The sequence below is a fragment of the Ranitomeya imitator genome, chromosome 4 (assembly GCF_032444005.1).
Source record: "Ranitomeya imitator isolate aRanImi1 chromosome 4, aRanImi1.pri, whole genome shotgun sequence".
NCBI lineage: Eukaryota > Metazoa > Chordata > Amphibia > Anura > Dendrobatidae > Ranitomeya > Ranitomeya imitator.
The window spans coordinates 321602842-321616043 of record NC_091285.1 but is presented as its reverse complement, the minus strand read 5'-3'; the positions used below and the strand labels follow the sequence as shown (position 1 = coordinate 321616043).

Here is a 13202-nt window from a genome sequence, read left to right as displayed (position 1 = left end):
AGAACCGCATCTTGAACACCCCAAAAAATACCAAAGTTCAAAATAGGTCTCCCCAGACCGAACAGAACAGCAGGGTTAAATGAGACTGATATCCATTACTTGGCTTTACAAAAATGAGCTGGCAAAATGATCGGGGAAGGCGATGGAAGCAAGTCACTTCATGAGGTTTTTTAACCTTGTAACCTAAACAAAAGGTAAAATGTTTTAAAATGAAAGGTTTCACCAGCTAGCAATGTCACTCTTGAGTGCTCAGTGGAAAGAACTAGTTGGCTCAAAAACAATCACAATCCTGGGCTCATTACAGATTTGGTTTAAGAGCACAATGATATGTTATATTTTGTATCGTGTGAGGGTTTGAATTGAAAGATTCCTTCAGGTATAGTTGTTGTCAGCAGATGAATAGTGTATAAATCCTGTTTAGCAGGCTTTGTCGATCGGAGGCTTCAGGGAGAAAAGGCAGTTATATCTTCTATGTAGCCATTAACTTCCAGTCATCGGGGTGGTGCAGGGAGCGCTTAGTCACCGCTCACTAGACTGTGTTCTCTCTCCCCCTGTTCTGCAGCGTGTGCTTTTTGTACATCACTGTTCAGTTTATCAGTGCATTAACGTGCTGAAAACTATTGCTTTACTTTAGCTATGAAAATGTGGAATCTCAAATTAACAAATACCAAAACTGTATAATTATTTTTTTTCTTTCCAAAAACTGCACCACGGGCTTTGTCTGTTGTTTCAGTTTTACTCTACTGAAGTTAACCCCGCACAGTCTGTGGGCCGGCTTGGCACCACTTTTAGAAGAAGCTGTCATTGTTGATTTTTTTTTCCACATTAAATGAAATGTATAAGTGCAAACATGTTTCATTATCCTTGCCACATTCTTCAACCATGAAAGAGCACAGAAGAGTTTTGAAATTGATCCCTGAATTCCCTGTTTACATTTCAAATGACTCCCTTCACTCCCCTGTCTATATGTTGGTTTGAAAAGCAGGAATTATATTCCATTTATTATTAGCATTCAACAGTTGTGAATTTGTGTCCAGTTGCAATACAACATGTTTATTGCTTGGTAGAAGTTTCATCCCTCTTTTTGGTTTTTGAAGGCATTGAAAATATTTTGCTGCATTGCTGTGAATGACCTGTTCTACTTCATGTTGATTGCATTGCTTCTCTAGCCCAAGTAGAAACAAAAAATGGCCTAATCTTGCAGTGAGGAATAATAGATGGAATGTAGTCTTGGGAAGACTTCCTTTATGCCGCCAGTACAACGTGCGCTGCTGACTGAAAGTGCCTGTGGGCATTTGGTCCCTATAGCCTGTATTGTTGTCAGTTAAATGGGATCATGAGTGTTTGAAAGGTGTTTGAGAATGAACTGAAAATCATTTTCACAAGTGGATGATTACTTCTGCCACATGTTAACCCAGCTCCATCAGAATGACCCAGATTTTTGAGACTGCATTAATTGCTCTTTCAACCTTGACTGAGATTTTTCTCTTTAAGAAAGCCCTTTGCTGGACTCAGCAGCTTACATGTATTGAATTTTTCTTCTCGTATTTTTCCATTGTCTGAGCCAAATAAAATCTTGTAAAAATAGAGGATTTACCGTTCGGGCTGTCGATTGCTTTATTCCTCAGTATAAAAAGGGTGAATCAAAATGGTCTATGAGAGGGAATAACTGCCCTTTTCCACATCTTCTCTGCTGAATACTTTCAGTATTCAGCATACAATTATGTTTTTCAACTATTCATTAGTGCTGATTTTTCATCTTGAAGTATAACCATGAACTGTCACAGCATGGTCTTGGTGCAAATAAATTGCCATATTCCTTTTCATATCCCTCTCCAGAACAAAACTAAAGCATGGTGTTTCATGTTACGCACTGTGATTGCACAGGTTTTGCAATATTCCGAACAATGTCCAATAGCTGTTAAAAATAAATACCGTAAATAAATAATGCATATTAATTTGTGAAATTTGCTATTTTTTAATTTAAAAAAAATAATTTCTCAATGTGAATAAATATTCTCTGCTGATCTCAATTACCAAAACATTTACATTTGTAGGAATCAAATATCTGACATAGAAATGTGGCGTTACCGACGTTTAAGTTAATTTTGGTTTGAGTAACAGAACAGATAAATGCATAGTACTAGCTATTGTAAGATTGCAGGGAAGAAAATAATTGAAAAAAAAAAACAAAGCTTACAATATAGAAGCTCTCGTTGTCGGCCTTTATTTTTTAATGTTTCATTTGATGATTCGATTAAAAAATAATATAGGTTTAAGTATCTGATATCATCCCCAGGTGTCGTAAATCTACTGTTAGAGCCATCATATTGTTGGACTAAGACTATATTTTCTGCACCATTGGGAAGGCAAATTATCACTGCACAAATGCACGTCTTCATCAAATATCCGCTTTGTGAAATTGGTGCTTAAAGCCTTTGTTGGTTTAATCCCGCGTGAAAACATGTGATTACAGAATTAAGAGGGCAGTCTGTGTTCTTTTATAATGGCTATGTAACAGAAATCCTCTAAAAATGATGTGCTTATTATAGTGACTGCTCATTCTGACCAATTTAGGAATACATGAACAAATGAATTCTGTAAACAACTGAAGGCGTGTAGAATAGCATATGCGTTTTACAGGTTTTCTCTTTATCTGGAATTTGTTGTGTGATATACAGAATACAAATAGAGATATATCTAAAGATGTCACTTGTACTTGTATAGTAGTTTTACAAAATTCTTTCCTTTTTTTTAGTTTTTTTTTTTTTTCCAGACTTTAGTGTTTCAGGTCTTAACTTTTACTTTAACATAAGACAAAGACAAGCGGACTCAATATGCGCCTGTCGCCCCAATCTTGGTCTGGTAGAAAAGACCCTTTTATACCATTTATCTTACAGGTCAAACCATGTCGAAAAGAGCCCCTATAACTCTATCCTAGTCCCCCCGAATTTTCCCAATGTGCGTGGTAATGAGATGAACCGAGCCTGATGGACAGCTTTTTGGAGCTGAGTTTGGCATTCTTGCTTGCCCGCCAGCCCGGGTGTCAGTGATTGTTTTCTTCTGAATCATTTTGCACTTTCACAGTATCTACCTTGTCATGACTTCTAAGGCTAGTGATTGGCTGCAGCAGTCACATAATGTAGACAAGATCTCACCCTCAGCCCTGAAAATAAAAATAATTATAAAAAAAAGATGTTGTATGGTTACTGTTATTTAAACAAGCTTGTATAAATTAATAGCACATTAAGCCAAAACTTTGTAATATACGTCATCAGAAATATATTATTTTCCTCCACTTATGAGCAGCTTCTTCCACATTCCACCCCTCTCAACTCCTTTTTTCTGAAAAACGGCAAAAATTTGTTTTGTTTAAGATATGGTGAACTGCCAGATTAGTGAGAGAACACAGTACAGCTGCCTAATAAAGCCTATGGCGGTAAATGCAGTTGGAGGTAAGAGGAAAGAGCATCAATGGGAGACACAACCAAATACTAGAACGAAATCTCTGACATGCGTATGTGTTTTATGTTACCCAGAATTAAATTTAAAGTTATATGGGTCAGTAAATACTGCTGTACATTGTACTAATTGCTGCTGATGCTTTTTGACATAGTCGTGGCCAAAAGTGTTGATACCATTGAAATTTTTCCAGAAAATTAAGTATTTCTCCCAGAAAATTATTGCAATTACACATGAACAACACACAAAAAAACAAATTGGACATAATTTCATACACGACCCCAAAAAATATGCTTGACAAAATTGTTGGCATGCTCAACTTATTTAGTTGCACACCCTTTAGAGTTAATAACTGAAATCAATCACTTCCTATAACTATCAACAAGCTTCTGGCACATCTCAGCTGGAATTTTAGACCACTCTTGTTTTTGCAAACTGCTCCAGGTCTCTCATATTTGAATGGCACCTTCTCTCAACAGCAATTTTAAGATCTCTCCACAGTTGTTCAATGGGATTTACCGTAGACCTGGTCTCATTGCTGGCCACGTCAAAACTTTGTTTTCATCCATTGTTGGACACTTGAAGTATGTTTGGGGTAATTTCTTTATGGAAGACCCATGACCTAGGATGCAAACCCAGATTTCTGACATTGCAACCTAAAATCCTTCGGTAATCTTCAGATTTTATAATACCTTGCACACAATCAAGCCACACAGTGCCAGAGGCAGCAAAACAACCCTAAAACATTGTTGAACCTTCACCATATTTAACTGTAGATACTGTGTTTTTTTTGTTGTAGGCCTCATTGCATTTTTGGTTTACCGTAGAATGATGTGCTTTACCAAAAAGCTCTATCTTGGTCTCATCTGTCTACAAGAGGCTTTCGCAGAAGGATTTTGACTTACTCACTTAAATTTGGCAAACTGAAGTCTAGATCTTTTTATCTCTCTGTCAGCAGTTAGGTCCTTGTGGGTCTACCATAGCGTTTCATTTCATTCAAATGTCTATGGAGTTTGCACTGACTTTGATGCACCCTGAGCCTGTAGAACAACTTGTATTTCTTTGGAACTTGATTGGGGCTGCTTATTCACCATCTGGACTATCCTGTCTTGCAACCTTCGGTATTTTTTTTTTCTGCTGTCCACATCCAAGGAGATTAGCTACACTGTTGTGCTTTGTAAACTTATTGATTATGTTGCACACTGTGGACAAAGAAACATCAAGATCTCTGGAAATATACTAGTAACCTTAAAGTTGATGACTTTAGATCCCAAATTGTTTAAAACTATCAACAGACAGTTCTAGTCTCCTCTTTCTGTTCTACATGCTTAGTGTGGCATACACAATGCAAAGATAGAGTAACTGTATCCCCTTTTAATCTGGTTTTCGGTGTGATTTTCATATTGCCTACACCTGTTACTTGCCACTGTTGAGTTTGAACAAGCATCACAAGCTTGAAACAAAGTTGTTTACACACAATTTTGGAAAGGTGTCAAAAATTTTGCCCTGCCTATTTTTGGGGTTCAGTGTGAATTTTTTTTTCTCATGGTGTACCATTTCAAACAAAGGAAATATTTATTTTTTATTTGTATTTATTTTACTCACTTATATAGTACCATTAATTCCACATGACTTTACATACATAATTGGCACTGTCTCCATCGGGGCCTACAGTCTAGTTTCCCAATCAGTGTGTCTTTGGAGTGTGGGAGAAAACCGGAGAACCTGGAGGAAACCCACGCAATCACAAGAGCATACACTGAGCCACCATGCTGCCCAATAAACGTGTATAACGAAAGATGTGTAATTGCAATAATTTTCTGGTAGAAATACTACATTTTCTGGAGCGGTTTTAAGAGTGTCAACACTTTCGGCCTTGACTGTGTGCTACATTAGCATAGGAGATTAAGGTTACCTAATTTATTTATTTTACTCATAGAGCCATTAATTTCCACAGCACTTTATAGGCCTGTGCCATGTTTATGTATGACATGTATGGGAGCATCATAGCAGCAAGCGTCCACTTTGTTATTGCAGAGACAACGGAGAATTAGAAATGGTGAAGAGTGCAGAATACATTCATATGGACATAAATATTTTTATTCCTCATGTACACACACAATCAATTATGCTGAAAAGTTACATTAAACTATAAGTGTTCTTTCAAGAATTACCACTGTGAAAACTGACAAGCCCTTGAAGTAAATCAGTTTACTGACTAACTCTACACTGTGTGCAGAATTATTAGGCAAGTTGTATTTTGATCACATGATACTTTTTATACATGTTGTCCTACTCCAAGCTGTTCAGGCTTGAGGGCCAACTACCAATTAAGTAAATCAGGTGATGTGCATCTCTGTAATGAGGAAGGGTGTTGTCTAATGACATCAAAACCCTATATAAGGTGTGCTTAATTATTAAGCAACTTTCTTTCCTTTGGCAAAATGGGTCAGAAGAGAGATTTGACAGGCTCTGAAAAGTCCAAAATTGTGAGATGTCTTGCAGAGGGATGCAGCAGTCTTGAAATTGCCAAATTTTTGAAGCATGATCACTGAACAATAAAGCGTTTCATGGCAAATAGCCAACAGGGTAGCAAGAAGCGTGTTGGGCAAAAAAGGCGCAAAATAACTGCCCATGAATTGAGGAAAATCAAGCGTGAAGCTGCCAAGATAATAATAATAATTTTTTATTTAGCACGAACATATTCCGCAGCGCTTTACAGGTTGCACACATGATCATCACTGTCCCCGTTGGGGCTCACAATCTAGATTCCCTATCAGTATGTCTTTGGAATGTGGGAGGAAACCGGAGAACCCGGAGGAAACCCACGCAAACACCGAGAGAACATACAAACTCTTTGCAGATGTTGTCATTGGTGGGGTTTGAACCCAGGACTCCAGCGCTGCAAGGCTGCTGTGCTAACCACTGCGCCACTGTGCTGCCCCTATGCCATTTGCCACCAGTTTTGCCATATTTCAGAGCTGCAACGTTACTGGAGCAGCAAAAAGCACAAGGTGTGCGATACTCAGGGGCATGGCCAATGTAAGGAAGGCTGAAAAACGACCACCTTTGAACAAGACTGGGCCAAGAAATATCTTAAGACTGACTTTTCAAAGGTTTTATGGACTGATGAAATGAGTGCCTCTTGATGGGCAGAGAGCTCCACTCCGACTCAGACGCCAGCAAGGTGGAGGTGGGCTACTGGTATGGGCTGGTATCTTCAAAGATGAACTTGTTGGACCTTTTCGGGTTGAGGATGGAGTGAAGCTCAACTCACAGACCTACAGCCAGTTTCTGGAAGACAACTTTTTCAAGCAGTGGTACAGGAAGAAGTCTGTATCGTTCAAGAAAAACATGAGTTTCATGCAGGACAATGCTCCATCACATGCCTCCAACTACCCCAAAGCGTGGCTGGCCAGTAAAGGTCTCAAAGAAAAAAAAAATAATGACATGGCCTTCTTGTTCATCTGATCTGAACCCCATAGAGAACCTGTGGTCCCTCATAAAATGTGAGATCTTCAGGAAGGGAAATCAGTACACCTCTCGGAACAGTGTCTGGGAGGCTGTGGTGGCTGCTGCACGCAATGTTGATCGTAAACAGATCAAGCAACTGACAGAATCTATGGATGAAGGCTTCTGAGTGTCATCATAAAGAAAGGTGGCTATACTGGTCACTAATTTTTTTTTTTTTGGGGGGGGGGGTTGTTTTTGCATGTCAGAAATGTTTATTTAAAAATTTTGTGCAGTTATATTGGTTTACATGGTGAAAATAAACAAGTATATTTGGTTTTTATTAAGTTACTTAATAATTGTGCACAGTAATAGTTACCTACACAAACAGATATCCTCCTAAGATAGCCAAATCTAAAAAAAAAAAAACCCACTCCAACTTCCAAAATTATTAAGCTTTGATATATGTGAGTCTTTTGGGTTGATTGAGAACATAGTTGTTGATCAATAAATAAATAATCCTCTAAAATACATAATAATTCTGCACACAGTGTAGTTCCACACTACAGTGTATATATAATCATCAGAAATGGCTCACAGAACTCACATTTCTTCTCAAACCTTATACTCTATTAGATATTATATGGTAATAACAAAGAGAATATACAGCAACAACTAAAATAACCGTAAAATAAAGGCTGTCACAGAAATCACTGGATTGCATGCGCAAGATGTAATCATAATTATGGTTATTGCCCTGTTACAGAATAGAAAGAGATTTTGGGCTGTATGATGCATTAGTGTCCCAACAGTGAGTCCTTTAGGCTATGTGCACACATTGCGGATTAGGCTTAGGAATTTCTGGTGCGGATTCTGCCTCTCCTGGCAGATAACGCACCTGTGGATTTGTCGCTGCAGATCGACAATTGATTTACAGTACAATGTAGATCAATGAGAAAAAAAATGCTGTACACACTTTGCGGAAAATCCGCTGCGGAAACGCTGCGGTTTAAAAGAAGTAGCATGTCACTTCTTTTCTACGAATCTGCAGTGATTTTGTACCCATTCCATTATAGAAAACCGCAGGGGTAAAAAACTCAGCAAATCCGCAAAACAAATGCACAAAAAACGCTCCGGAACCGCACAAAAAAGCGACAAATCCACAGGTGCGTTTTCTGCCAGGAGAGGCAGAATCCGCACCAGAAATTCCTAAGGCTAATCTGCAACGTGTGCACATAGCCTAAATTTGCAGTTTGTGGCTCAAAATAAATTTAAATCAATTTTGTAATGTGAAAACACTGATCTAAAAAATACTCGGAGGACACCCGAGCGGGCTCAGGAAATCTCGAGTAACGAGTATATTCGCTCATCACTAATCTTGCGCTTTCTCAGTGTTTGTTTGCAGTGGGTGATATATAGATCAATAGATTATTTATTTCAAGAAATTAAAAACTATATTTTATCTCAGTCAATTTTTTTTGTCCTATGTAAAAATTTGTAATCTTAGATAAAAGTTAGCAACTCACCTCCCGCTTCCAATAGCAGTGTGCCACCAGAAATTGTGTGGTGGCTGGTGGAAAGAAGTCTATGACAGAATTCATCACAGTAACAATAAATCCCGAGAACTCACTGATTGGAACATTAGCAAAATTTATCCCTCAGTGATCAGGTGCAAAGTACCTGAATAGAAGACAGACAACACATTTACCGACCACTAAAAGTTGTTTTTACTTCACGATTAAGTACTGTATGTATATAGTTTATCAATGTGCCATGTAATTGTAACAATCTCTGTTATTATCCCTAGATACTTATATGCTGTGGGACAGAAAGTCTGGAAACGCTGGAAGAAACGTTACTTTGTCCTCGTTCAGGTTTGTATATTGACGTTTCGATTTTTACAGCATAAAATGTTTTGCTTTTATGACTTTCTTAAATTGAAGTATTTTAGAATGCAATTCAGAAAATAATAAAAAAATAAAACCTGTCTTTTTGGAATTCAAAAGTTGAATACATCGTTTTCGATCTAGTTTAATATTGGCTATAATATTGCATTATTTCCTATTTGTTTTCTTTTTCATTTTTCTTTTGTTAGTGTTGTCTTTAGTACCAGAACTGTGTTTTAAATATTTTTTTCCCCTACAAACTATCAATTTTTCACTACGCAGAAATTTTTATTTCCAGCACATCTGTTTGGTAGAAACACCGTTTGAGATTTTCCAGACTATTTAAGTTTTAATTGCTCTTTGCAATTGGCAACAAACGAAATGAATTTATTTTGAGTGATGTTGGAGGGCTTCATTTATCTAATCAAAAACTTTCAGTGACTCGGCAATGCTTGTCATTTCATCAATATTCTCATAGATGTGAGGGATTTATAACTATTCCTTTGGTAGTGGTACAGGGAAGATATATATCTTGGTACCGTGTTAGCCAGTAGATAAAAAAAATATTTAGAATTGAGAGTCCTCAGTGGTTGATACCTTTAATGGCTAACTGAAAAGATGGTAACAAATTGCCAGCTTTCGAGACTGCACAGATCTCTTCATCAGGCAAAGACTAAAAGAAATTCTGAAGAATCACATATTTATGCACAACATAGCACAGAAAAAAAGGAAAAACCATGGATAAGACAGGTGACATGAAGCAGAATTACCATGAGTGATAAACAGTTATGTCCATCATCAACTAAGGAACTTGCCCCTCAGACTATGAGGGGTCATCTCAACAGAGACCCTAATCAGAGGACAATAAAACAATCCTTATCTAAGAACTGGCCCAATATTTATGGACATAACTGTTTATCACTCATGGTAATTCTGCTTCATGTCACCTATCTTATCCATGGTTTTTCCTTTTTTTCTGTGCTATGTTGTGCATAAATATGTGATTCTTCAGAATTTCTTTTAGTCTTTGCCTGATGAAGAGACTAGTGTAGTCTCGAAAGCTTGCAATTTGTTACCATCTTTTCAGCTAGCCATTAAAAGGTATCAAACACTGAGGACTCTCAACTCTAAATATTTTGGTAGTGGTTTCACCCATGCATACTCAGGAAATTCCAGCTCTGGTTAAAGAATATAAATTGATCTGATCTGCCAGATAGGCCTGGTGACCTGCTCTGAAATTTTCTTACACCCACACCACCCTAATCTATAATACGTTACAGGGAATCTATACTTTCTATATGGCAAGCCTTGTCCTCGTTACATTATAAAGAAAATTGCTGGATGTTGCGTCTCTTACACAAAGATTTCTAAAACAAATACCCACCGCTGGAAGACAACCAACTTGTGTATATGTACGTTACATAGATTAGATGTTGCTCACTTTATAATGCTTAAAGCCTAATAATCATTTTCCCTTAGTTTTATTGACCGCATATTAAAACCTACAGCACGGGCAACTCAGTGGGCAGCATGGTGGCGCAGTGGTTAGCACTGTTTTTTTTTTTTGCAGCGCTGGAGTCCTGGGTTCAAATCCCACCAAGGACTATATCTGAGAGGAGTTTGTATGTTCTCCCCGTGTTTGTGTGGGTTTCCTCACTCACTCCAAGACATATTGATGGGGAATTTTGATTGTAAGTCCCAATGGGGACAGTGATGATAATGTGGGTAAAGTGCTGCGGAATATGACAGGGCTATATAAGCAAAGCATAATAAATAAATACATTACCGTGAAGTGGAGTGCCTTATCCCCAGGTGCTGGGAACTGAGCGTTCTAAATAATTCTGTGTGGGAGCTTTTGTATGCAATGCTGAAATCTATAGGGTCCTTCCATACAATTATCAAACTATGGCTCTTAGGATTTTTCATCATGAAACATGACACCATGGTTCGAATCAATGATATCCTCAACACGTGACTTTTGTTGCTCCAAATGCTCACTTAGCTTGAGCATATATTTTTCATTGCTAGCGAGAATGTACTAACATTTAGGAAGTTTGGTGTTCTGTAGTTCAGCATTTGAAAGATCCTTTTTAACCCCTTTACCCCCAAGGGTGGTTTGCACGTTAATGACCAGGCCAATTTTTACAATTCTGACCACTGTCCCTTTATGAGGTTATAACTCCGAAACGCTTCAACGGATCCTGGTGATTCTGACATTGTTTTCTCGTGACATATTGTACTTCATGATAGTGGTAAAATTTCTTTAATAGTACCTGCGTTTATTTGTGAAAAAAACGGAAATTTGGCGAAAATTTTGAAAATTTCGCAATTTTCAAACTTTGAATTTTTATGCAATTAAATCACAGAGATATGTCACACAAAATACTTAATAAGTAACATTTCCCACATGTCTCCTTTACATCAGCATAATTTTGGAACCAATTTTTTTTTTTGTTAGGGAGTTATAAGGGTTAAAAGTTGACCAGCAATTTCTCATTTTTACAACACCATTTTTTTTTAGGGACCACGTCTCATTTGAAGTCATTTTGAGGGGTCTATATGATAGAAAATGCCCAAGTGTGACACCATTCTAAAAACTGCACCCCTCAAGGTGCTCAAAACCACATTCAAGAAGTTTATTAACCCTTCAGGTGTTTAATAGGAATTTTTGGAATGTTTAAATAAAAATGAACATTTAACTTTTTTACACAAAAAATTTACTTCAGCTCCAATTTGTTTTATTTTACCAAGGGGAACAGGAGAAATTGGACCCAAAAAGTTGTTGTCCAATTTGTCCTGAGTACGCTGATACCCCATATGTGGCAGTAAACCACTGTTTGGGCGCATGGGAGAGCTCGGAAGGGAAGGAGCGCAGTTTGACTTTTCAATGCAAAATTGACAGAAATTGAGATGGGACGCCATGTTGCGTTTGGAGAGCCACTGATGTGCCTAAACATTGAAACCCCCCACAAGTGACACCATTTTGGAAAGTAGACCCCCTAAGGAACTTATCTGGATGTGTGGTGAGCACTTTGACCCACCAAGTGCTTCACAGAAGTTTATAATGCAGAACCGTAAAAATAAAAAATCATATTTTTTCACAAAAATTATATTTTTGCCCCCAATTTTTTATTTTTCCAAGGGTAAGAGAAGAAATTGGACCTCAAAAGTTGTTGTCCAATTTGTCCTGAGTACGCTGATACCCCATATGTGGCAGTAAACCACTGTTTGGGCGCATGGGAGAGCTCGGAAGGGAAGGAGCGCAGTTTGACTTTTCAATGCAAAATTGACAGAAATTGAGATGGGACGCCATGTTGCGTTTGGAGAGCCACTGATGTGCCTAAACATTGAAACCCCCCACAAGTGACACCATTTTGGAAAGTAGACCCCCTAAGGAACTTATCTGGATGTGTGGTGAGCACTTTGACCCACCAAGTGCTTCACAGAAGTTTATAATGCAGAACCGTAAAAATAAAAAATCATATTTTTTCACAAAAATTATATTTTTGCCCCCAATTTTTTATTTTTCCAAGGGTAAGAGAAGAAATTGGACCTCAAAAGTTGTTGTCCAATTTGTCCTGAGTACGCTGATACCCCATATGTGGCAGTAAACCACTGTTTGGGCGCATGGGAGAGCTCGGAAGGGAAGGAGCGCAGTTTGACTTTTCAATGCAAAATTGACAGAAATTGAGATGGGACGCCATGTTGCGTTTGGAGAGCCACTGATGTGCCTAAACATTGAAACCCCCCACAAGTGACACCATTTTGGAAAGTAGACCCCCTAAGGAACTTATCTAGAGGTGTGGTGAGCACTTTGACCCACCAAGTGCTTCACAGAAGTTTATAATGCAGAACCGTAAAAATAAAAAATCATATTTTTTCACAAAAATTATATTTTTGCCCCCAATTTTTTATTTTTCCAAGGGTAAGAGAAGAAATTGGACCTCAAAAGTTGTTGTCCAATTTGTCCCGAGTACGCTGATACCCCATATGTGGCAGTAAACCACTGTTTGGGCGCATGGGAGAGCTCAGAAGGGAAGGAGCGCCGTTTGACTTTTCAATGCAAAATTGACAGGAATTGAGATGGGACGCCATGTTGCGTTTGGAGAGCCACTGATGTGCCTAAACATTGAAACCCCCCACAAGTGACACCATTTTGGAAAGTAGACCCCCTAAGGAACTTATCTGGATGTGTGGTGAGCACTTTGACCCACCAAGGGCTTCACAGAAGTTTATAATGCAGAGCCATAAAAATAAAACAAAATTTTTTCCCTACAAAAATTATTTTTTAGCCCCCAGTTTTGTATTTTCCCTAGGGTAACAGGAGAAATTGGACCCCAAAAGTTGTTGTCCAATTTGTCCTGAGTACGCTGATACCCCATATGTGGGGGGGAACCACCGTTT

At 38.2% G+C, this 13202-nt stretch overlaps 1 protein-coding gene across 7 annotated transcripts in view; it reads left to right on the top strand.

The window, feature by feature from the left end:
* Positions 1–13202, top strand: part of CADPS2 (calcium dependent secretion activator 2) — an 854105-nt gene that overhangs the window by 303206 nt on the left and 537697 nt on the right. For all 7 annotated transcript variants that reach the window (XM_069764895.1, XM_069764893.1, XM_069764892.1 and 4 more), the window contains exon 9: positions 8720–8786. In XM_069764895.1, the coding sequence (XP_069620996.1) occupies positions 8720–8786 (67 nt within the window). The remainder of the gene's footprint in view (positions 1–8719; positions 8787–13202) is intronic.